At 36.5% G+C, this 26,705-nt stretch overlaps 1 protein-coding gene across 1 annotated transcript in view; it reads right to left on the bottom strand.

Moving 5' to 3' along the window:
• The window catches only part of IMPG1 (interphotoreceptor matrix proteoglycan 1), a 52,587-nt gene extending 29,178 nt beyond the window's left edge, over positions 1-23,409 (bottom strand). The window contains exons 1-8 of the mRNA XM_064710097.1: positions 23,343-23,409; positions 10,549-10,782; positions 7,567-7,733; positions 7,331-7,359; positions 4,866-4,933; positions 3,758-3,843; positions 2,550-2,696; positions 1,239-1,297 (exon numbers count right to left, since the gene is read on the bottom strand). Of these exons, the coding sequence (XP_064566167.1) occupies positions 1,239-1,297; positions 2,550-2,696; positions 3,758-3,843; positions 4,866-4,933; positions 7,331-7,359; positions 7,567-7,733; positions 10,549-10,782; positions 23,343-23,409 (857 nt within the window). The remainder of the gene's footprint in view (positions 1-1,238; positions 1,298-2,549; positions 2,697-3,757; positions 3,844-4,865; positions 4,934-7,330; positions 7,360-7,566; positions 7,734-10,548; positions 10,783-23,342) is intronic.
• Positions 23,410-26,705: the final 3,296 nt, after the last annotated feature.

Raw genomic sequence — 26,705 nt, forward strand, 5'->3', positions numbered from 1 at the left:
ATTCTCCAGAATGCCTATGATGTTGTCTTCTTTCATTGCTTTGTGGGAAATGCTGCTAGAATGTGTAGTACTATGGCAATAGTACTACATGGAGAGAATGGACAGCAACATCCATCTTTGCTGATCTGTAACTCCTAAAGCTAACTAAATTACTGGATATTAGGAATCAATCCAATTTTTCCACCCTGATGAATGTTCTTTCATACTAGCTAAATCCAAGATATGGCAGCAAAATGGATCCCAGACCTCCTGGAGTCACAACTAAATGAGGTTAGATATTGCAAGTTGTAACTATGAGATGCTACTATAGATTTTCTCTGCTTGTACTGCAGTAGGCAGATTTTTGTTTTATTAATTTCAATATAAAAATACAAGGAACTAATTTTCAGACTATTTTGCTCTTCTGTCTCCTTCTCCCAGGCAATTTCTGCAGAGAGAAATGCTAGGAAGAGGGATGCTCTTGCCTAAAATTGCATTGCAATATGAGTGTTCTTTAACATGTATTAAATATTGCTAGAAGTACTGAGTGTTCCTGATGTTGTGCCGTAAGACCACATAAATTTGTCTTTTTCCCCCTCTCTTTCTTTCCTTTTTGCAGTTTCTTACTACTATTATTTGTTTTTCATTTGATTCTTTATGCAATATCCTCCCCCTCCCCTATAGATTCTCTCTTCTCTGAAAGAGTAAATGAGGTTGTGTTAGTAGTAAACACACAACGGAGCTAAAACTAAAAGAAATGGCAAGACAGAACACAAATTTGCTGAAAAAGGGAAACTTTTTTAATTGTCTGGAAGGCCTGAGAAAGAACTACTGAGAAAGTTTTATATGTGTGAACACATATCTTCCTGTAACCCTCTCTTGCCAAGGCACCTTCACTGCAAGGTATGAAGGGCAACAAAAAAGTTGTCACCTAACTAATCAGGCTACTAACTTTCTTTATCTTGTCATTTCAAAAAGTCCTTAATACAGGGTTGTTAACAAACAATTCAAAGAATTTATCGTGTCCTTCAAGCTTCAGGGGAATCAAAGCTACTTTTGCTATTTCAAAACCTCATAGTCTCACTTGGGATGTGTCTCTACTTCCTGTCATATTGCCCCTATGATATTCCCATAAAATTGCTTTCTGTTTACAGATGTACACAGCCCACTATTCTACAGGTCTCTTCCTTTTTGAGGACAAGAAGGAAGAGGAGAACCCTCAGAGCCAACAAAAAGGAGAGTCCCATTTTCTTACTTACTTGAATCCTAACACGCGGATTTCCTTGAATCCTGGAAGTTTCTCAAATATTTTTTTCATCTATAGAAAACCATAAAAAAAAATCAGCATTAAGATCTATGACTAAAAGGCAATCACAAGATGACTATATAGACAATATTTTTCATATTTCAGAAAGAGCTTTAGGAAAGTCTCAATTGTTCTCTTTTGGGTATCATAATTGCTGAGTTTAAACACAATATTTGCTTTGCATATACTTGTTGTATTACCTGTTAATATTGTTTTTCTTAGTAATGTAACTATGCAAACAAGGGATGATCTATATCATAACACAGCAAGTAAAACAACATGAATCAAATGGTTTTCTTATTTTCAATAGTTTTGGTTCATGAATAATTTTGTGATTCAAGTCACCTGTAAATTGTTCATTATTTAGAAATATTAAGCAACTATAGATGAGTTTAGATTATCTGACAAATAATTTAGAAATTAAACAGTTTTAACTGTCTTGTACCAATAGAATAAAAATACATTTTTAATTCTAATGTTAACAATAGCACAATTACATGGTTTTGAATAGAAGAGGCATTACATGTGTACTATACAATGTCTGCAGGCACTTCTGTCTGCGGGTAATACTGAAAATCTTCAGAGAAACCATTTTTTGCCAGCTCTGCCAATGCATCCTTTACCATTTTTCTACACATATCTGGAACTGAACCAGGAAAGTGAAATAGCTTCCACTAAGGAATGCTCATGAAACTGATGAGAGGCTTTAGTTAATTTTACTAAGAAAACCTTTTGGGAACCTCAAGTCATTAATTGCTATCAGTTAAACTGATATCTGAACATTCAGTTAATATTATTAACTGTATGAAAATATGACAGATGTTCCAATTCTTACATAAACCCTGGTAATGCACAATGAGTGTATGTCCTTTGAAGAATAGTTCAGACAACAGCAGCTAATTACTTTTAACATTTATATTACATTTCTCATTAGGTTTATTGTAGAAATTAAATTATGACAAAGTGCTGCCCATGAATTCCTGATTAAGTCTGAACAAAATTCCTAAAGTTATTCTGTTCATCCATTATCTGAGGCTTCTACTGATGTCAAAGATGTTGGCTTGTTAGCTTGCTGGCTGAATAGATGGCTTAAATCTGGGTATAAGCTGATACTACACATGAAGGTCTTGAGAAAAGAGGAATGACCTGTTTAAAGTGAGGGCAGTACATACTAATCCTATTTCATGGTGAAGATAATTTCATAGTATGAACCTCAGCCAAGGTACAAAGTCAACAATTTTTTGCATTCATTAAGCATCCCTACCTGTAGCTGAAATTTGGCAGCTAGTTGTTGGTACTCTGGGGAGTTGGGGTCACTAAGTTCAGCTGTGTACTCCTGATCAGTGAGAGTCACACTGAATTCCACCATTTGCTCCACAGGCAATTCAGGGACTGCATTTGTTCCCAGGTCCTGGAAAAGAAAAGGCAAGGGCAAAAAGGGAAGAAATAAAACTAAGAGATTGTTTTCCCCTCCACAATTCAGTATTTAATAGGTAGAAATGTTCTCATTTAAACTCATCCCCAAAATAACTTTCTGAACTACATTCCACAAAAGGTGAAAGTTCCTAGTAGATCTGTTGGCTTAGTTCTTCTGTCTTTGCAAACAAGTTTCTATTACTTGAGAGGTAACTTCAGAGTTGCCTTTGATATGCATAAATGAAGATGAAGAGAATCAAGCCTTTCTTGCACAGAGACTGCTACCAAGTCTTAGTTCCATCATCATGAAGTCACACAGCTGTTTCATGTTCAGAGGTTTGCATTTGTTTGTTGACGAAAATAAAATGGAATTATCCCTACCCATGATACACCTTTCTTATGCAGTTGCCTTTGCTGCTATTAAAAGTTGTTGTATTTTGTATGCTGTTTACCAAATTTACAATATTTGCAGCTTTTCCCTTCACTGTGAGGCCACACATCTGTGCTGAGACCACAGCAGCCAGGACAGGGAAAACAACAGCCCTTCCCAGCACCCTCCCCTCTCTCAGAGGGGTCTCTCCCAGCAGGTGCTGTCAGCGTGCAGAGGGGCAGTCCCAGTGCCTGCTGCACGGCTGCTCTGAGCACACAGCACTGGAGAAGCCTCTGACAGCTGGCTGGGCAGGAAAAGGCAAGGAAGGCCCAGTCCTGTCTCCTGTGTCATGGCAAGCCCAGCAGGTATTCTTTTTTGGCATTATTTAATGAAGGGCAATGTTACAAAATGGTGCAAAATAGGCAAGAGGCCCCTCCTTGAAAGAATGAAAACTGCCCAAAAGCTGGTTGCCATGCTTTTGTATTTTCTACTATATACCCAAAAACCATCATGCCCTACTCCAGTATATAACAGATGTTAATAAACCCCTTCAGTCCTGCTAGCTGAAACAGAGGGGAGCACTTGTTTTGAAGCAGTGTTTATAAGGTTTCTTCCTCTTTCCTGTTAGCTGAGCTCAAAAGCAAAAGGTGAGTGAAAAAGTGGGTGGGAACACAGGCTGCCCTCACCTTCACAGGAGTCTTTGTGTCATTGAAAATTTCGTTGAGCAATGTGCCATTAGGGGCGTATGGAGAGAGGGGTGTGCCAGGAGAGCCTGCAGGGGGAGAAAAAGAAAAGTCAGGAAAGAACAGTTTTCACATCAAAAGCCTTCCCTTGGTGTGTTGGTCAGGGGTCAGCTCGCTGGAGCGGCTTTCCCTCAGGAGGGAGGGCTTGAACACAAGCCTGTGCCATGACTTTGGGTGTGGGTAAAGCTGCTGCATTCTGAACAACAGACAACCTTTCTTCCAGGTCAAACATTAGTGGTGTGGCATGTGTGTGACTGAAAGCAAAATTAGCAGTGACTATGATCAATGAAATTGTGTGAGTCAATAATATTTGGTCATTTCCAGTCATGCCACATCATATATCACCAAGTGTCTAGGCTTAATTTTGCCAGTTGAGATCTTTGTCCCTATGACAGCCACTTTTCTTTAGGGCTCAATTTATGGTAGCAAGAGATGTTGACAGAGTTTTTCACCTAGAGGCCAAATTACCATGCTGGAAGTCCTTCCCAATAAGATTCTGTTATATTTCATAAAAATATATGTTCAGGATGGTTTCTCCATGAACCAAAATTATCATATTTACAGATTTTTATCACTGTGTGAATTAACAGTATTTTATTAACATCCTAACATTATTTTAAAGAACTGAAGTACACAACAGGTCTAATTGTAATAGTCTGATCAATTTATTGTCTTGGCACCATTCTGACATTCTTGCTTGTCAGTCTTAATTTGCCTTGCTTGCTTGTTTTGTTTTTGTTAACAAAATGCAGCAGTTGACATTCTAAATGGTATTTTTTAACTGAAGAACAATTAACCCAATATTATCTAAGTTTGAAACTAGGTGAACACATACATTTGAAGACAAAATTTGAATGCAACATTTGAGTAGCAAATATGTTGTAAAGAGATAAAAAATTATTCTTAAAGATTATTTTGCTTACACATTTTCACTCCACTGACTGTTGTAGAAGCATTCTACAACATTCATTAAGTTATGGCCTTCTAAGAATAATTTGCCTTAGCAATTTTATTTAACAGGCAGACACAGAACAAACAGATTTGATTTTACCTGTAGAAATGGAGGGAATGTCTTCTACCTTTTTGCCTCCTGTTTTCTCTGCTGATATTTCATCTTTCCTATCAATCAAATACAAATGAGTGATTTAATTATCTGCATATTGTACTGGCAATGACAAAAGGGTAAAAAAACAAAAACATAGGGAAATGATCCCTATATTAAGCATAGTTTAAATGAGAGAAGTTATCTTTAATAGAACATTTTGTGACCTGATTAAACAGGCAGTGGAACAGCATAAGGACTACCAATCCTGTCATGAATCTGCTCATGAGGTTTTGTTTCAGATTTTATCACTGCCATCAGAGAGATGGAATCACAGTGATTAAATCAGTGCACCGGGTCTGGTTTTTTTTACTCTTGGAACTCATTGAAGGGTTAACCACTATCTAAAATGGAAGAAAGGCTTCTGCACATCACCTAAATCAGCTTTTGTCTTCTTTGCTATTTCTCATCCTATCAAGGTAGTTCAGTGAGGGCTTTGGGATTCTTCTCATTTTAGAGCCAATGGATATTTCAGGTTCCATGTGTGTTTCATATGGTGCGGTGTGAGAAAATAGTGGGTGGGCTTATTTTTCAGTTGTCAGCCTGCATTATAATACCATAAGGATGCTTCTAAATAATTATTGTATCAGAATGCAGATTATTTTGAGGTGTAGGAATGTTAGTGTTTGCTTCTGGATGTAATATTCGTAGGTTAATGCCTACCATGGTCCCCAATGAGGACAGCTAAAAACTCAAGTAAGAATGTGGTGAGTATGATGTATCACAGGATTTGTATGGTTTTGTTGATAATTATTTTCTGATTTAAGTTTTACAGCCACATGGTGAATACATTTTTAATTGCTACTGTTAGCTTGCTTGGAAAACAGCAATAGTATCTATCTCTAAGTACATTTTAAAATAAATAGATGTACCAAAGATTCTTTTACTTGGACTAGAAATTATTCTATAGCCTTAAAACCAAATTGTTATTAATTTGTAGCTTTTGGGAAAATTAAGGTTCTTAGATAAGCATCTTCCAAGGGATATTTTGAGATTTTTCTCTCCTGAAATTCGGGAGTAAAGTATAATTCCCCAAATTTTCTACAGTGCATACAGATGGAGTACTTGTGAAAACTGAAAGAAATATGAAATCAGAAATATGAATGAAAGAAATAGGGGCACTGCAAACATGCAGTGTGGCGCTAACTGAGATATAAAGCATAAAGCTTGTAGCAGAGACAGAAAAGGTGTCCTGAGCTACAGGAGCAACATAGATGTTTAATAACATAAATAAAGAACATGAATGAATGACAACTGGTTTACCACATCTGGATATCTTGTGTGGTGAGAACTAAAGTATAATTTGTAATGTTTTCACAATATTAACTAGTCATGTGTTGTATCTATACATGAAGACTGATTTATCACCATGACATCTACAGAAGATACAAAATATTTTCTAGCCTACAAAGTAGTAAAGATGAAGTCCAACCATGCATAATCATTGCTGTCTGTATTTTCAACTAAAATGCAAGAAATTTCATGGAATTAAATTCACCTTCAGTATTGTGTCTGGGGAAAACAGTACTGTTCACAAAGAACCTAAGAACTCTGAGATCAGTCACTTCTCTTAATGCCTTGCTGCTGCTGCTTGCACTAGGATGAAGGAAAAGGCCTCCCTTTGGATTCCAGGAGAGTTCAATTAGGCCCTACATTATTAGAAATATGTCAGATCTCCCGTGTCAGAATGAATTAAGATATATAAGACCTCTGTGATCAGGAGACAGTGTAACCTATGAATGGAAAATATTATTTGCCTGAAAATCTCTTGAAAATCAAAGAAAACTTGAAGGGAAAAGAAACATCAGTCAGAAGTTGTGGACAATGATTTGTCTGGCTGTGCTGTAGTATTTATATACACAGAACCAGAGTTCAGTATGGCAGCTTTAATCCTCCCACTCTCCAACTTCTGAGCATTGCCAGGAGCATACTTTTTCCAAAGAGTTTACAGAATAAAGTATCACATCAATTAACACTGTCATGATGTATAAAAATACAGGAGAAACCTCAAGTGAAGGCAGAGAGTTTTCATGCTATTGTTTAAAGTAGCCTCTCAGTTAAACTTCTCTTAAGCTGACTTTCCTTTTGAGAATTACAGCAAGTTTTGTCACACTCCCAGGCAACACTAGCCTAATGCCAAGCTATGTCTCTGTCAGGGTTTCATGCCCACATTAGTCTGAGAAAACATTCAGGGGTGTTTTGAAATGAACAGGTAACTCAGCCATTTGGCCATATCCATTCTTGTGATTCAATTGCAGTGTCCTGTGATATATCCAGTAGACACATCTCTCACAGCACACACCAAATACACCACAGTGCTATCTGAATATCTGCTCACATCCACACACATCTACACATATTTTTACAAGGGAGGCAGTAACATCAAGTGGCAAGGTTCTACTTGTGCTACTTACCTTTCCTGGAAGGTTCTATGTTTTACTCGCTGCAAAAAGATTAAGAAAAACAGCATTTTACTAGTGGGTGTATCCAACCATTGAGCCTGTTAGCTCTTTTGTTTACTACACTTTCATGTTTTCCTTCTAAGACATGCCCCCTCTTTTTCCTGAGCAATACTTTGCCCTTAAATAAGCAGGTGGGAATGGACTTGGAAGTCTCTCCCAGTTTCTAAGCAGATGTCAGTAATCCTTACCCGCTGAATTATTTCCAGGTGCTCTTGGGAATTGCTGAAGTTTTTCCCAATGTCGAATATGCAGAAGGTTTCTCTCTGGCAGGCACTAACCCAGTTCTGATATTCAGAAGTATCAGGAATCCGATCCAGAAAAATACGAAAGGCTTCCCACACAGCTTCCTGGCAGACTGAGTAAAAAGAAAGGGGCTGGGGATAGATCCTTTGTACCAAATGGTAAACTTGAAAGCCTTTTAACAGTGATTTGGCATTTACACATTTTCGCTCAAGATGAAGGAACGCACTGCTTCAAAATGTTGTTTAAAAATTCTTTTAGAGAAGGGGATTTTCAAACTTATCAGAAAAAACCATTTTAACCAAAACTTGCTGGTAATTTAAAAGCCATTGCCTTTAGCACTTTACTTTGCAAAGCTCATTACTGTGAGATGGGACATTTATTTTCAGTACTTGATACCTACTTTGCCTTAGAGTGAGTTCATTATCTGCATTATCTAAAATATGGGTGTCTCTGAAATCAGTGCAGTAAGTTTACTCTAAACTTGCTGTAGGGATGTACTCACCTAGCTGTGTTAGGGCCCCTCAATAATACCTCGGGAACGACCTGCCCTCCCAGTAGAGCAGCTGCATGTGGAGTAGATGTGGTCAGGTTATTAAAAAGGAACAGGCTATCTTTTGAAGAGATTTATTTATTATGAGCTAGCAATTAAGGTTACTTTCTATCTCCTTTTTCTTGCAGCTCTCTGGCATTTGTTTTTCTGAGCAGTTAGTGCTGAATAAAGATATACCATCTGATGATAAGTAATCCAGTTACCAGATAAATGTGACACATGACCAGTGGAGGAGGCATTGTAGTGTGCTCTCCCAGTTTGCCCCACATAAGAGACTGTCCTCATGGTGACCTAAGCTATGATGTGTATCTTCAGAGTTGGTGTAAGGTCACAGGAGGCTGAAGAATCCCACAGCAACTGTCTGAGCTCCTACATCTGAGCTGTTTTGTGTTGTGTGCTCATCCCTGGAAGCACAGAATACACATATATGGAAAAAAGAATAAAATTGTCTAAATTTTCTTGCAGAAAAATTCTTTAGATGACTGATAGGATCCACAGTGCTTTTTCAGTTACAAATGTGTCATGGAACTTGAAGGGAGGGAGGTCATCTCCTAGGCTTTAGACAGAGAAAAGAACCTGAAAGTATATATCCGAAACACATGAAGGTCAGATTATCCCACAGATGGGTACAGGCTCTCAGGCTCCAGCATGGCTACCAGATTGCCTTCACATGAAGGATTGTACTGTGGTTACAGGTTCAAGGATGAATCTTTTATCACCACATTTTCAAGTATAGCTCTTTTTTTATTTACATTTATAATTTTTGTCAGATAAATTATCATGCTCAACTGGGAGGGCAGAAGTCTTTCCCAGAAATTCTGGTCCTTCCTTGAAGGAAATTTTTTTTAGGATTTGATGAAAGACATTGTAATGGAAAATATGCAATTGTTCAAGGGAGCAGAAACACCTTTTTATGATTGAGTGTGCAAATTATTCAGCTGCAGAGTGTGTTTTATTGCTTGCTTTTTGGGAAGTCCTCCCATCCAGTTTCAGTTGAAGAACTGGATGACACCTGCTTAGAAAATTTTGTGAGGATACTGTTGAGGAAAAGGAGCATTTAAGTTAAAACCTCTTGCACTACAAGACTTATAGAGTCCAATATCCCAGCTGATATCTCAGCTCTCCAAAAAACTGTCATATTCAGATTTTTAAATGAAAGGGTCATAGTTATAGTCTTTTGAGTTCAGGATGATGACACCTGTCAGTTTCAGGATAGCTTGTTTTCAGCCCAATCTGAGATGTAACCAGGGAGTTTTAGGGACTCTGAAGCTTTATTTCTATTTAAGAAATGCTTTTTGGATCAGCTTCTATGACACATTCCAGATTTGTGTCTAATGCTCATTGGATGCTACAATGGATATAAAATATTTTTATATGTATAGGAATAGCCACAAACTTTAGTGTAGTTCTTCCATGCTGCCTATAGCAAGTGGCTGCTGGAATAAAATTTTTGAAGCTTAACCTCCAGGTCTCATTTCAGAGGGAACAAGTTGGTTCCCCAAAAGAGATCTGATGAGCAGCCAGGTTACACAGATCAACGTGAATGCATGGTGTCTGATAAAGAGGAAAAAATGGATAAGGAAAGGTGATTTAGAGAGTAGATGATGCCTTAGATACTTCTGTCCCAGAAATGCTGACTAGCTTTTAGAATTAGCTTTGGACCATCCAGCTGCACTGCAAATACACACACTTCTCGAATACAAAATAGAACAGCAACAGGAGGGATAGATGAAGAAAGAGAGAAAATTTGACCAAAAATTGGAACGATAACTTGATAGGCTTTCTGTAGGCAAGGGAAGTAAAAAAAAAAAGAGCTGGGAAGTGACTGACTTGGTTGGAAAAGTCTTATTAATAAAATGTCTGAAATATTTCTTCTTCCCTAAGCTTTTTTCATGACTTGCTAGCAATTATCTCAGTGTTTATTGTATACCAACACTGCCATAGACTTAGTATAACTACAGATACACCAACACTATTGTGCAATGACCATTTAATGATTCCAATACTTGTCCTAAGCTGGTGCTATTGATTTTGCATAGCAATGATGGTACCTGCTCTTTTCAGAAGGGGGATGCTTCTTTCAACACTAATGCAAGCACAATTTGTTCTTCATGTTCAGCCATGCTAGAACACTGTGCAATTACTCTGAGTTCATTAGTCCTTTGAGTGCATTGTTTTATTTTCTTGTGGTAACTGTCTATCTTGAACCCTGCTGATACACATGTAACATTTGATTATCTATGTAAAAATAAAGCATAAAGTCAATAGCACTTACACTGCCTAAAGGTGAAGAACAAGTTTCTGGAAAATTACTGTGTTTCCTCAGTTAAAGGAAAGACTTTGAAGGAGGAAGTACATACTACAATAATCGTCTTACCTCTTAATCTGTAGTAAGCTTGGTGACTGGCTAAAATCTGCTTCACTGATTCTTGTGGGCAAACTTTCACACCAGTTGAGAAAAAGGATGACCTCTTTGTCCGGTGTTTTGCCATGTCAAATATCCGCCTTATGGTTGATATCCTGGACCTCTTTGTTGTTCTTTCTGTTTTGTCTGACCCTGAGGTGACTGCAAGTTGTTTGGCTTCAGCACGGTTAATTTTATCAGGAATTTCTGTAAAAACGAAACAAAAAAGAAAGTACATAAACATACCTTGCCTAGGCAGTAGGTATTCAATGCAGGTTCATGTCTTGAAAAAGGACATGAACTTGAGAATTCTTTTTGCTACATTATAGTGGAGTCAATGCACTGATTGAACAATTGTGCTGAGGAGAAGCAGCCTCTGACCACTCGGGGGAACTGCAGCTCAAGTGACTTGGTAAATAATTTCCTTGCATTTCAACACGTGACCCCAGGACACACAGGGTAAAAGTTTCAGAAGCTCTAAATCCTGTTTTCAAAAGTGACTTTGGATTAGATCCACAAAAGACACTTAAGTGCTTGAACTTTGTGCTACAGCATCTCATTTGTGAGCATATCGCCCTGCAGGGAAATTTACAGTACAGTGATAAGTAATGTCTACACTGCAGATAAGTAAAATGAGAAATAGGTGTACCTTAAGTCTTTAAAATCTTATCTTTCCTTTGGGCTTCAAGGAACATCTCCCTTCAAATCAGGTTCATAACCTTGAAGCTATCCCAAGAACTCGACCCTGAAACTTTCAGAAGTTGAACAGAAGTTTTATTACCTTTGGGAAAAGAAAGGCCTGTTTCCAGTCTGTTTTACTCCACAGTGCATTGCTCTATCCTTCCCTCACATAAACTGAAGTATTAACCAGATGAGACTGATTGTTTCTTTGCAACTGGATGATAGGTGTTGTGAATTCTCTGGCATCATATTTTAATAAAATTTTAAATGTTCCTGGCCAAGTGGAACAGTTGCAGTAGAAAAAAAGTGAAATCAGTAACTAGGAATTGAAGACCTAGGATTAAATTTTACTTATGAAACTATTCAGTTATGAAAAATGGAAAAGCTTCCAGGCTGTCAAGATAACCTCAAGCGTAGGAACTTCCATCACAAAAATTCAGGACTCATCTGGTTCCACTTCCTAAGTATTTGTGCTGCAGTATTACATGAATAGCAGCTACATTTAATATGAAAAAGTCAATGCCAAAAATAGGGTATAAACTACAGATTTAAATGAGGTGAAATACAGCCATTTGCAGGATCATGTGACAGGAGCAGTAAGTATCTTTTAGGTTATCTTCCAAAATTTTGTATCCATGTTAAAGATGTTAATAAATTTTGTATCCATGTTAATAAAGATGTTAAATTTTTAATAATTTGATACAGTAATTACAGATGAAAAATAAAGAAAAATCTAAGCAGAATAGAAGACAATTTGAAAGAATTAGAAAGCTTTAAGCAAGACATGTGTGTCCTGATGAATGAAGTGAAAAAATTACTTTGAAAAAAGGTTTTAAAACTTCTAATGGAGGAATAATGGGAAATAATAGGGTTAAAAAGGAGTAAGTTCAGTAGGAGTAGCACTAGCAAGAAAAATAGGAGTAAAAAATTATCAGTTTGCTGGAGAAAGAAGAAGTGTCATGCTGCATATAACAAATACTAATTACCCTGTTCTTAGGCAAATCAAGAGAAAATAAGGAAGGTTAAAAACACATTATCTTGACACTTTGGAGTAGTGTTAATTAAATGTTTAAAGAAAAGTGGGTAGATAAATGATGAGAGAAAAATAATTGAAAAACATACTTTTATAAAAAGAACAGTATATGAAATGAAGAATAGGGAATATTCTACTATGTGTGTCAGTAGATATATATATGTATATCAATATATGTCTCAGTTCTGATTAACTTCCAAAGGAACATCCACTGTTTATTGTGTAGAAATCATAGTAGTAACATGTATATTTTGAGACAGGTGTTACACTGATATGGAAAAAAGTCAACTGTTTGGTTGTGATGAATATTGTCTAAAAGAAAGGAAGTTATAGAACAAAGGTATTAGGTCATTGTTATTACTTTTTAATTCATGCCAGGGACAGTGACCTGCAGACCTAGAACTGCCTAATTGTTGCAAGGTAATTTAAAATGATGATGCAGTCATATAATATTTGATATGAAATGAAATGAAATTGAAGTAATTTTTCCACATTAATGTCAAGTCACAAACCATAAACTGCATAAAAGGAATTTCCCCTGTGGAAACACGTTGGGTTCAACAGAATCCCCAAATGGCCAAACACTGAGTCAGCTGAGACACAGAGTTTTTTAATGTTATATTCAAATAATTGAAATCCTCTAGAAGAGAGAATCAAAAATCCGCATGGAAAGCAGCCAGTTGTAAGTCCATTACCTTTCACAAGGTGTATTAACTGAGCTAGACCAGCTGCCCAGGCAGCCTCACCAACTGGGGCAGAGGATTTTGTCACTAAGCTCTTTGATAGCTTTTGTATGGAGCAGAGGTCTTTCTTGAAGGATTTGCTTCTTCTCCAGGATTTACCTCTAAGTCTTTAACTTGAATTAAGAGTTATACTATTCATAAAACTGACAAAGGAGATTCTTCTCAAATGATTGCTATAACGATTTCAAAGTCTCCGTGTTAGGGTCCGTATTTGGTCTTTTCACTCTGACAAGGGATCAGTTGTTTTCTACTCTCAGTTTGCACTGTTCTGCTACCCTATTTAGGGTGTTTATAAATTTTTAAAATTATTTTTCTTTTCATTCTTTCCATTCAATTTTTTTTCCTTTCTTTCTTTTTTTTTTTTTTTTTTCAGGACGTGTTTCTAAAGCATATCTATTGTAATAGGTTGAATTTACTTTATATCTTGTACTTAGTAATTTTCTCTTACTAGAATAACTTTTATTATACTAATTCTTTGAAATAACTTTTTTATTTAAACCAAATTTGAATTGGAAAAAGCATCAGCCTTTCTCTTCACATGATTGTCCAGGATGAATTTCCTAATATTTGCTGATTGTGAGTGGATAAAAACTTACCTTCTGGCATAAACATTTCCTCATAATTCTTCAGATCTGTGTTTTCTACTCTGACTGGGGAAATTCTGAACTGAGAAATTTTTACCTAAGCCTCACAGATATTTCATCCATAAACTTGACTAAAACCTGTCTCCATCTATACCTTTTTAGATGCTTTGATTTCACTGTTGTGGGTTGAAAAAAAAATCAAAAAGACACAGGCTATTGCCAATATGAAATTGAAACCATAGATATTAGTTGATCCCTTTTCTTTTTTACTATGCAACATAGTAATGGAACACACTGGAGTGATGCAATTTTTACAGGTACATCATTTGATCATCTAAATAATCCAAATACCACTAGGTTGGTTAGCTTTTCTTAAAATAAATAACATCTGTATTTTTTTTCTACTTATTTTTTATCCAAGACCATGCAATTAAAATATTCAGTGTTTACTGCAAATATACCCTGTCCAATTTGACTTTTTATTATTTAACCCTGTTGTTTCACAGAGGTGACTGTCTCAGTTTTACTTTTTAAAGGTTTAAGTTTTTTAGATTTATTTCATAGTTCTAGGGCAGAAGTACAGATAACTGCAGAAGACTGATAATGCTTTAGTCTACTTTAGCTAATCTCCAAGATTCCCTAAACAAACACCTAATTCTCCTTTATTCTCTCATGCAAGAATCTACACAATGTCCAAATTTTCCAGGTGACATACTTGCAGAAAAATACTGAGGTAGTTTTACCAAGGTTATCTACAGAATCACTGTCAGCTGTTATTAAATTCTGGAGTTCCTGACATCTAGTCCTGAACTTTCACAAATATTACAAAATTTTTTCAAAACATCATAAAGCAATTTTCCAAATATGATACAGCAATCTAATTCATATGGGATCTAATCAAAGTGCTTTGATATCCATACCAATCTCTCAAGTGCATAGCACTGCTCTTCAGGTTTTGGTTTCAGGCAGATAAATGGTATTCATTTCACATATTAAAAAATTGAAGTTCTCGAAATTAGGCCAGGCCTCTTCTCTGTGTCTCTTGAGACTTGAATTATCAAATTTATATCCTAACTGAAACAACAAGGCAGGAGGAGCAGATTTCAAAAGTTCCTATATATTATTAATAATCTGCATGTCAAAAAGGGAAAAGTAAATCACTGTTGAAATGGATTCTAGAGAAAAAGAGTTTAAAGTTATTCAGATAATTGGTCAGCTTTGGTTGTATTTTAAATTTGCTTTTATAAACATAGGAGCAAGAGGGCCTTATTCATACCTTTTTGTGTAAATGGAGTGGATGCTTCTCTATACAGCTTAACTAATTTCTCTCTGTTAATAGTACTAGGTTTGGAAGGCCTCAAATTTTGGAGTTGGTAGTTGGAGTTGAAAAATTGCATTTTTCAGAAATGTAGATGATCTTTGGGTAGTAACATTTATATACAACATTATTTAACGGGTAAACATTTATTTGACCTGAGAAAATTTAGATGCCATCAAATACTAAGAGAATAATTAAAAATATGATAGCTAAAGATTTGATAGCAAAATTCAAGGTGACAAAATTGTCTGAATAATTCATCATTAAAATCATCAAAAGTTTTGAAATGTGAAAAAGCAGATTAGTCTGAAAAGTCAGTGGATCTTCTTAGGATAGAGAGGAATGCTTGATTTATAAATGAGACATACTGCCTGCACAATAAAATAATAACTAAAAGACCAGGCTTATGTAAAAGGAAATGTTGAAATAAAATAGAGAAAGCTTATTAGGAAGGTTAATTCAGCAAAGATCCATAAATATGTTGAGGTTAAATTTATAGTGGGGCTAACATTTTGTTGATAATTGAGCCAGTAACAAAAGCACAGCTAGTGCTTTTTGCAACTAGTCCTGAAAAGTTGATCTTGAGATTTCTGAGTTGGCTGATCTATGTAAACACCAGATGGAGCATAGAAAGTACACAGAGGAAATACCAGGGCTCTTCACCCACAGGCACTCTCCTCTTGGCACCAGTGGGGATCCCACATTCTAATGGCACTCGTCAGTGTCAGCCAGTGCGCCCATGACATGTCCTCTCCTCACATTCCTTTTCAAATCTTTTATTCCATGGCTTCTTTTCCTCAGGTCTGTTGCATGGGAAGAGTCTACATGGATTTGAAGGGGCTTAGATGAGCAGGGACAGATTAATATATGGCAAGACTTTATCAACACGTGCTGCCAGCATCCTTTGTGCAGCAATCTCTATCTTCCCATTCAGATGTGAAAGTGGAGGTGTCACTCTTCCTGATGTTCAGGGCTGCTTTGTCATTGCTTTGCCAGATACTGCTACTTTGACTGTGTTTGCTTTGCATTTCCAAGTATGTTTCACAAACTTAAAGACTCACAGTTTGGAAAAGTTTAGGGTATGGAATTCCATACTAGAAAAATGAATGCTAATATTTAATCTGCTCAGGTCTTGTCTGTTCAATGCCCTTAAACCCAATGTTGTAAGGCTTGCATGAACTTATCTTCCTGTGCAATATGTTATTGAGCTGTTTTTAATGCACACGGGAACTTTGAAAGGAATTCCTGAGGCACTCAGCCATGGTGATTGTTGCATCCTGGTGGGGCTTACCTGGTCTGTAACTGGGGTAGCTGAGGCACAGTGGGGAACTCACTTGGATCTCACTTCTTCAGGTTTAGTGCACCTTGCCAGTGAACTGCTGAGTAAGAGGGAAGTGCACACTACTCTGGGGAAGTTTTGGTGAAAGCTGTTGACACTGATGCTTAGCTTCAGTAGAAAAGGAAATCTGGCTGAGAATGCATTCATTTCCAAAAAAGGAAAGGGGGCTAAGACATATATATAAAAGTAAGTAATTTTAATTTCTCAGAATGAATATTGACAATGATAAGCTTTGTAATTACTGTTTGGTATGTCGCCTTTGTAAATTCCATTCTTAAGTGTGACAGTAGCATTGCCTGTGGAATGAGGCCTGGATCTCTAATTTTGGCAATTCTGTATCTATGGGAGACAGTTCAGGCCTCCAGTTTGGAAGATCCTGCGTCTAGCTGGCTAAAATTCACTTGTGAACTTTCTGTACAAGAACTGCAAAGATAATGGCTACACATTATAGAACCCTTCCTGTACATACTAATATCTTGTATTATGCAAGATTCAGCATCACCTTTGCATGTCAGGGAGGTGCCAGGCTCTGCTTGTGCAGTGGACACTTTATACAAAAGACAAAATATGCCAGATCCCTGTGTCTCTTGCTGGGGTTCAGCATGACAAAACAGCACCTTCACATATTCAGAAGTTGCACTCAAGCTGTCTATGACACAGGAGAGGAGTTCCAGGCTTCTGCTTAAGAGCTAAGTTCTGTAAGTTTCAACCTTTCAAAGGCTATGTTAATTTTTAAAATTAGATCTATACCAAGGGACTTCCTTCTCAAGAATCCAGGAAAAGGGTGGGTTTTCATACATCCTGCTTCTTGTCAGAAACACATGATAATTCTTCTTCAAATATCTATGAAAGCTGAAGAATCTGGTATTGTTAACATAGTGCTCTAATTAGGTAAGTCTCCCATGAATCTTTGTGATACACTCCTATTGTAACCCTTATGTTAAAAATATTAAGTTTTTGATTATAATGAAACAACCTACACCTCAGAACCATGTATGGAAATAAATCTGAAGAAGAACATGATAAATTATTCAGAAATATGTGATATAAACAATGCCATCAGTAAATGTTCAAATTTTAATAAAAACTCCAAAATTTTTTGTTTTAATGGTTTTATGTTCAAAGCTAGGAGATGACATTAGATAATGGTTCTTTTTCAGAACCCTTCAAATTAAACTGGATTTACATTTTGATACCAAAGATCATGGGTGCCATCAATTAATGTGCTCTTGGACTTCAGTAAGTGTGGAGAATTTAATTTCTACAAGTCAGTTACACTGGGAAGGTAAAATAGATATCAGAATTCCTCAGCTGTTGCCCTCCTTCTCTGCTCATGCATATCTGTGTGGTTTCCTATGCCAAGTGGAGAAATACAATTGAAAACCATCTTCAGGAAGAAACAAAGAATTTGGAACAATTTTGATGAAATTTATGCGTGGGCCTTAGACAAGCAGTTTTGTCTCTCTCTCGGGCCTTATAACAGACAAACAGTTTTGTCTCTCTCTCTCTAGAGTAGAAAATTTAGTAACTTCTTCAAATTATACTAATTATACAATTCATGGGAAAATAATTGCAGCATATTATCTACCTATTATAGATGAGAATGGAAAGCATAACATGCAACTGGTAAGATTTTCCTGCTTTTGTGAATATAGTTGTCATATACTAATGACGAAGCCACATTCACAATAAATACTGTCTGTAGGTGACACAAATATTGAACATGCTGAAATGTTTGAGTCACCATATGATTTTGACACATTTTCTTGCAGCCTGACAAAAACATAGTAAGAAACTCATGTATTCATAGATGTAACATGTCTCATTAAAGGTATAAATGTTTACATTCTCTTTCAGACAGAAAGATGAAAATTTTTATTCATCAGCTGTGCTCACTTCTGCTGCTGGAATTCATAAAAAATATCACAGGCCATCTATGTTTTCATTGCCAGACTGTGAATCTTGCAACAGTCTGCTTGAAGTCCAGAACCTGGACTAGAAACAGCATTGAAGAGTGATTGGTTTTAATGCTCATGTATGAAACATGTATCTATTTAGATTTCTTTGGTCAGCTTAGAAGCATTTGACCTGAAAGGCTGTTCTATTAATTGATATGGATAGATGCAAGAAAATGCCTTAAATGTTTGATTTCTTGGAGGGATGCAACCCTCCAATTGGCAGTGATAAAACACTCAACTGAGCACCTCTGCTTCTAATTTTCTGATTAGTCATTCTCAAGAGGTACAGCCTTCTCTGAGAAAGTCAATGAGACAGCCTAGGTTCAAGTTCCATTGATGCTTTGCCATGTATGTCAACATTTTTACAGTTTTGATTCAAAGAGCTGCGGTGCAGAATGAGTTTATTGAGGTAACTGTATTCACATATGATAATTAGAATGTCTGGTGCATGAAAAGGTGCCAGAAGCCCCAGTGCCATCTCTTCACTTCAGCTTGTGTAATTGGAACTGGTTGATTTTCCTCACAGTTTGGGGTCACTTGTTCTGCGGTACAATCTACAGCCTCTGGCTAATTGACTACACCTCATTTTGACAGAACCTGACTTGCACTTAACCTTACTTAACTTAGTTATGTATCAAGCTGCATAGACCATGTTTGGTTTGGAGGACACCTAATCCAGTTCTTGATCTAAGCATGACAATTTACTCATCAAGTTTTGAGGGAGAAGAGGAAAGGGGAAAGAACTTAAATAAAAATGTCTTCATTTTGTGCCATCACCATGAGATCACAAAATTAAAGATGTGTGCATTGCAGTTTCCTGCCTGAAACTCCTGGGGTTTCTATGATCTGTGCTGAGTCATATGTATGAAAGGTATACCTGCAACACAGCCACTAAAAACAGTATTTCAGGTAACAGGGGTACCAAGATTGTCAGTATAAAGTTGGGTAAAGTCTCAGGGAGTTATTGAAACATTTGAGTGGCCAGGAAGAAGCAATTTTGGCTCTTCACTGAAGCAGCACTTTAGAAGCCAGTAGAACCTCACCAATGGAAAGACAAGCATGGTGGCCTAAGTGCAATTAATTATGTAGCTGTGAGCCTGGGTCTTACTGATTTGCAGATGTCTGTGTAACCAGAATCAGCCCAGCAACCTCTGCTGCTGTCCTGCTCTGTGACTGCAATGCCTCTTACGAGCCAGGGCTTCAGTTTGTGTGTCACACCTCAGGCCCTCATGCTTTTGTGAAATGAGAATGACAGCGCACTCTGTCAGAGCAGGTGAGGGTGAAACTGCTGCTGTGCTTGCCTACAATGATAAGGCATGCTGCAATTATGTAAGGGTATCTACACACACCTACACTGTGGCAGGTGCCAGGGTACTCCCAGATGATTGTTAATCTTGTGTTTTTCAGACAGGTTACTGTTCTGAAGTCTCTGTCTAGTAAACAGCAGCTGACGGTGACTAAATGCCAGCAGACACATACAGGAAAGCAGGTAGGTATTTCTTTCTTTTTAAGAAGTGTGTTGTTCAAGATCACACATTCTGAAGGGGAAGAAACTGAAACACAGTTGGGCTTACAAAGTACAAACCTCACGGAGTGTACAAGATAGTGCACATAATTTCTGATTAACATGGAAGAATTATGTGACAGAGAATGATCAGAAGAGTAATTTTAATCCCAAAGGGACTAGGTTGGACAGAGGAAAAAAAAGAATGAAAACATATTCAAAATATTTCAAAGCATCAAAATGCAGGAGAATGCATTCAGAATTTTCCTTTGGGGAAGAAAAGCTGTCTTGTGGAAAGGAAACCATGTTTGCTACATGATGGGTGTTGTCCATGTCACTTAGTGCACTGCTTAAACCACAAAGACTCCAAAATTAGCTGAAAAATGAACATGAACATTCCACATTTCTATTAGGTTAAGACTCCCAGTTATTTTATTACAGCCTGTAACTTAATGTCCCAGCAGAAGGAGAAAACCTTTGATCATTAATATTGACCATCTTGTCCATGGGTGTTTTCTGAGAAAAATTTCACATATTTTGCTATTCATTCACATGCAGTTCACCAATCCCTATGGCACAAGTGTGACTATTCCTGGAATTAATCTTTAGGATTCAGTGACAATGGCCTAGTATTTATATTGCAGTTTAGCTTTTAGCCAGAAAACAGAAAAGATCAAATCCCATATATAGTGCAGTGTTACATTTGTTTGAGAAAGGAGAGAATAAAGGAAAAGTCTTACTTTTCATAAGTTTATAAGCCCATCCAGGAAAGCCAGCTTTAACATGATAATTCTTATTTTATGGATGAGAGTAGAAGATAATCCTAGTGCAAAAAGCAGATACATCTTGCTTTCTTTCTTTGTTTGAAGTTTTATATTCCTTGATTTTCCTTTTCCTTCGGCACAAATTTGCTTAAACCTTTTTTTTTTTTTGATGGCAATTACAGTAATGAAGATCTGAAACATTTATTGTGGAATTAGAACAGCCTAGCGGGAAGGGCTGAGTCAGAATAAATTAAAATGATTTCATAGAGCACACACAAAGCCTTTGTGTCCTAAGGAATGGCTGAGTAAATAGCAGATATTTGCTTGCTGAATAAAAAATGTCACAAAACAGCCCTGAACACGCTCTGGCCCTGTACTTTCTTAGCATCAGTGCAAGGATGTACCCAGCATCAGGGCATAGTTCTGAGACTTCAGAGCTCCTCTGCATTTTGGAATTTAGTCTGGCTGTTCAGGAGTTTACTATTCAGATTGTGTGCACAGACTTTTCGCTGTCAAAAAGTTTTAATCCCTCTGACTTTCCCTTTTCATTGCTAGAGACAATTTTTGTCAGGACAGTGGCAAAGTTATGGCCAAAGTTCAGTACTGTAACTCTTATTTAGCTCTCTACAGTTTCCTGTTTGTTTACTGTGGAATTGGAGGTGCTCCTGGAGAGCCTCCAAATGGATGGAGGAAGGACTCTATGGGTCCTTAAATAGGGACAGGGAGGAAGGACCAAAAAACATTACTAAGCAAGTTCCATATTTGTTAACCCACCTTTTGTTAAATATAAATATGAGTAAACAATTTGAATTTTAGTTTTTAATGAGGAAAAAAACAACTGACTAACCCTTTAAATATTTAGAAATTATCTCTATTTTTTTAAGATGGGGCTGTTTTATATCTTAGTCTTTTATTTCCTAGTCTGTCACAGTTTACATGTACTTCAAATCTGAGCAACTGTAAAGGTCTCAAAATTCCCATGTTAGGAGCCCTAATGAGCAATTAATGCAAATATTCAGACTACTGGGAGAGCCTATACACTTGAAAAAAATATTTTCTGTAAGTATCTGACCCTAATGCTAAGTCATAAAATAACAGCTCTGGAAGTATCTTTGCTCTGAAAAAGAAGTTTCTTAACACAAGCATTAAGTGTTTTGAGATCTGTGCGTATATTTGAAATCAAATAGTTTAAAAATATTATGTATGGCATGACTAAATGTCAAAACCAAGTTGTTATTATTATGCATTTATGCATACCACCTGCACTTTATAGAACTGGTGGCAAGGAATATTTCTAGCTATTTCTAGTATTCCTCTCTGTCAAGATAGTCCCCCATTGTTTTGCTGATCTTTTATGGAAAGTGTATTGTAGTATACAATGACAATTTGCAATAGATGAAACTATGAGATGCCACTTTTACCACTATTGCTTTCTAAGCTGTAATTATTAATAGGGACTGCAATGATGCCATCAAGCATGCATGAATTGCCTGGAATTCATTCTGTCTCTTTCCATCACAGAATATTCAACTTAAATGAAAAAACATTGCATCTTGATAAAACTTGTTTTCTTGTCAGACATGAAATATCATCATTCTCTCATTTTTTGCCACATTTCCAAAATATCATTAGTGATTAAATGAAACCATTTGCATAGAATCTAAAAGTAAAATTAAAGAGCCACAAAACATAATTCTAGTGCTAACTATATATTTCCCAAGGATTTTTTCAGTTCTTTATTTGTCCACTAGAGAAGATTTACATAATTTAACTGAGATACAAGAACTGTGGTCTGTATTTCTCTTTTTCTTTAAGAAAAGCAGGAGTTTTTTTAAAAAACCCAAATGTGTAAATAAAATTTTCCAATTAGTATTGACAGCAGGCTATATTTCATATTGTCTCCCTAACAAATATTTAGATAACGTTGAGGAGACTTATCTTTTATAATTTTACATTCTTTGCATTTAATTAATAGGCCTGACATAAAAATAGAAGGTCATTGACTTGAGCACACATAGCAGTTGTAATGTTAGCTTTTAATTCAATTATGCAAATATCAAAGCATAGATGGAAAATTTAATGAGAAATCTTCTCTAAAATTAAATGCATTCCCCAAAGCTCTAAATCTTTTGAATATGGGACTAACCAGGAAAAATCACATCACTGTCTTTTCTTTTTTGTTGTTGAAGTAGCTTTATAAATGTTGTGGACTTTTAAATGTTTTTAAATAGAGCAAGAGTTAGCTGATGTATTAAGTACAGATTAGTTCCCTGTATTTCTGTTTTCTTGAAAATAATTTTATAGTTATTTTTATTACATTAATCTATACTGGTACTGCCATTTTTGTATATTTGACAGTGTGGTGTATTCTTCCAGAATATGTCCATCTAGAAGTTTTTGAAGTTGTTTTTAATAATCAAAATAAATGTCTTTACTAGTAAATGCAGATATATTTTGCTACTTTCTTTTCATATCAGTGATGAAAGACCATCTTCAACCACGTCAACACTGAGATGATATTTCAGCCTTTTTAAAATTTCCATATATTTTTCTCACAGATAATATTTATTTTTCATAACAGAACCTAAATGAAGCTAAATTGCATCTCTTATACATATTGTAAAACCTGCAAACACACATAAGAAATAACGCCAATATTTCCTTTTCCAGCTCTACTGATAGCAGTATCAGTAACCGTAGTGTCTCTAGGAGTATTGTCAAAACACCACATTCTACACTAAAAATTCTGTAATAGGAAAGCCTTTGATATTGCAATTATTTTGTTTCTCAACATATGCAATGCAAAATTCATCTAAACCTTATATATTAATATATGAACTTACCTCTGCTTCCCTGAACTTGGAGAGCAAGGCAAATGATCAAAAATATTAATCCAGTTTTCAAATGCATGCTGTCTATTGATCATTCACAGTTTTCAAGACCAGTCATGCAGGAAACAAGAAAATTTTTGTCAAGTAGAAGAATTCTGTTTTCTTAGAGAACTAAAATCCCCAAATGTCTTTATTTTTCAGGTGTCTCCAGCCTTGGACTGCATGGAATTGCAGCTGGGCAGAGTGCAACAGGTGCCAGAGTGCAAGAGCTGGGTGAACCCTCCGACGCCCACACTTCTAGCCCGGGGAACTGGAGTGGTAAGACAAGAGTGACGAAGTTTTAAAAAAAAGCAGTGTCTGTTTCTGGAATAATCTGTTTATCTGCTGCTCAGACATAATCCCTCTTACGGTCCAGCTGGAAGAGCTTTCTTCATCTTATTAACCTTCTGGAGCGGCATCTGTCAACCCCAGGAGACTTCAACAGCACCATGATAAACAACGGAAGCCTCTTCTAGTTCCCATTGCCTTGGATTGTTGATCCTTTGGGCATTCTGGAGGTATGGCATGTGAGCACGGGGAGAGATAATGGTGCTGTTTCCAAACCAGTGGCCACAAACCCCAGGGAGCTCCCCTAGGATAGCTTTTTCCTGAAAGAACACTCAATGCTTAGCTCTTCCACCGCCCATGTCTTGCAATCCTCTCTCTCTTGTACCACAGGGGTGCTGTTGCAATATTCCTGTTGGAGCAGTGATGATGATGTTGTGTGACAGGGGTGAAGTGATGACTCAGCAGTGAATTGCAGCAGTGTTCAGGGCTGGCACAATCTGATGCCAAACTGCGACTGGGGCAGGGAAAGTGCTGCATGGTGGGAGGAAAAGAGAAAGTGGTGGGAAATGCTGTTCCAAGCACACAGCTCTAACTGGGCCAAGAATTGGCAGCAGCTGAATACACTGTTCAAACAGCTCTGCTCCAGTTTCACAGATAACTATTTCAGTTACATATTGGCAAGTGTAGGTGTTTCATACTTACGCTTTGATTTTCCAATACCCTTTTTACTATTGCATTACACCTGAAAATGCTACCAGGTAGGCATTTCTAGTGGTCTTTCCCCCTTAAAATTTTTTGTCCAAGTGCTTTAACATAAGAAGTATCTCAACTGCCAGCAAGAATCTGTAAGCACAAGTTACTTTAAGAACAACCTTCATTTGAACCCAATCAGTATTCTATTTTTACTTAGGATTTAAACAATGGTAACCTCCCTCCCTTTCCAAGATTGCCCGATTTCAAGTACTCAGACCAGCTATGGTGCAGACTGAGCTGGGTTCACACAAGATTTGCTTTTTTTTTTAGTGTATAAACTTTCATGCACATTGTTTTTTATTGGTCCAACAAAACAAATTAGAATACCTTGTATAATACCAAAACAAAATTTAGAATACCTTGCCAGCAGCACAATGCAAAGCAACAGTGGAGATGATTAGGATTTCTACTGAAGACAGATGTATTATTATATAAGGATCATTCTTTAGCGGTACCAATATTTGTCTTTGCATGCTTTACCTATAATAATCATATTGTATATAGTGACATCATAGAAATACTACCTGTGTGAACCAGGTAATTTTTAGTAAACATTTCTATTGGTGTTATATTTGGAAGATGAAATATGTTACCTTATTTTTAGTTACTTCAGCTTTCAGTCTGCAACAATTGGAAGCAAAGAGAATTTTTCTCAGGGTGGTGGAGTGTGCCATTTCTGGTGTCATCTGAGAATGTGGAATTGGTGAAAGGAAGATTATTTCTTCAGAGCACTCTGGGTACCAAACTCCATATGGAATTTGTTAGGAATGTGATCCTTTAATTCCATTAGGAATCTAATTTGTCAGACTACATTTTGAAAATGTGCAATAAAGAGATTTACTTAATTACTCTAGAAACTGGTTAGTGAAGCCTGAGCCAGGAATCAGAAATCCTATACCACAGATTTCACTAAAAGGGTATTTTTGAGCCATTCACATGTTGGAGAAGGCAGACATTTAATAATACATTCTTATCTTTCAGAGATAAAGGAACAAGAAAAATCCTAAAATATGGCATGCTTTTCATGTAAAGATATGACTTAAGGAAAAGATTGAGCTCTATAGGCAAACTATGATTAAAAATTTGTAGGGCAGGAGTTTGCAGACTTTGAGATTATGCTTAAATCATGAATATTTCAAGCTGTTTTCTGCTAAGACAGTACCTTCCATGTAGTTGCATTTAATTAAGAAATTTTGTAACTAACCTTGATAACTGCCACAGGGGGAGCAAACAAGAATGATAAACACTCATTAAAACTAAAGCAATATTATCTAGGGACCACTCCATCTCTAAGTACTGCAGGGTTTAATTATAGGTCACTGTTAATTAATCTAGAAGTGTTTCTTCTAGTTGGTTTGCTGTCAACAATAATTATATATTGTTTAAAAGGTGATTTAAAAAAATTCTACTGAAACTCAATAGTACATTACAAATATACTACCAAGACATGGGAAGGGCAAAACTGGAAGCCAAAATATTCATTCACCCAGAACAAGTGCTTACAAATGGGTTAAATTCAACTTGTTACTGGTCATCTGAGTGCACTGCTGCACATACCTAGAATAATCACTGATATGCTGTTAAAATCCAACTAAAGCTGTTTCCTTTGGTTGAAAAAATGAGGAAACCTGGATTCTTCTGGTCCCTTCTCTGCCGTTGAATTTGGTCAAACCAAGCCTTGTCTCTCAGCCTTCTGATCTGCAGGGATAAAATGGAAAGAAAAACTTTTAAAAAAATGAAATTGTGTGTCATACTCTTGTCCTGCAACAGCAATATTGCCTAGTAAGACTAGAAATTTGAATGAGATGGTGGTGAAAGTTATCAGAAGAATGGAAGGGTTTCCCTATAAGGAAATATTACCAAACCTTGAAATCTTTGGCCTGAAAGACAAATGACATAAAGGTTAAGAGAATGTCTTAAAATGTAAGAATGTCTGTAAAATGGAAGAAAAAAGAGAAATATACCCAATTTCATTTTCAGGTATCTATTGCCTACTTTATTCCTGAGCTTTTATATTTTTGGTCTTGGCAGCTTGCTGAGTAAAAATAATTTCCAACTTAATTGTGACATTATAAAATTTTTCTTCCTTTAAGAATGAGAAGGAATTTGAGACATTTTTGAACAGTAAAACTATCTGGGAATGGGATACACAAGCTCTTCCAGTTGCAACAAAACTAGGTCCTGCAAAGTCAGTCAAATGCACTGAAGGCAAGCTGGGAACCGGGTCACTTTTGCTTTCCTGTTCTTTATGTTATTTCTTTATCCATTTATTTGCCATAAACACAGATGAGATAG

This window comes from Zonotrichia leucophrys, chromosome 3 (genome assembly GCF_028769735.1).
Source record: "Zonotrichia leucophrys gambelii isolate GWCS_2022_RI chromosome 3, RI_Zleu_2.0, whole genome shotgun sequence".
NCBI lineage: Eukaryota > Metazoa > Chordata > Aves > Passeriformes > Passerellidae > Zonotrichia > Zonotrichia leucophrys.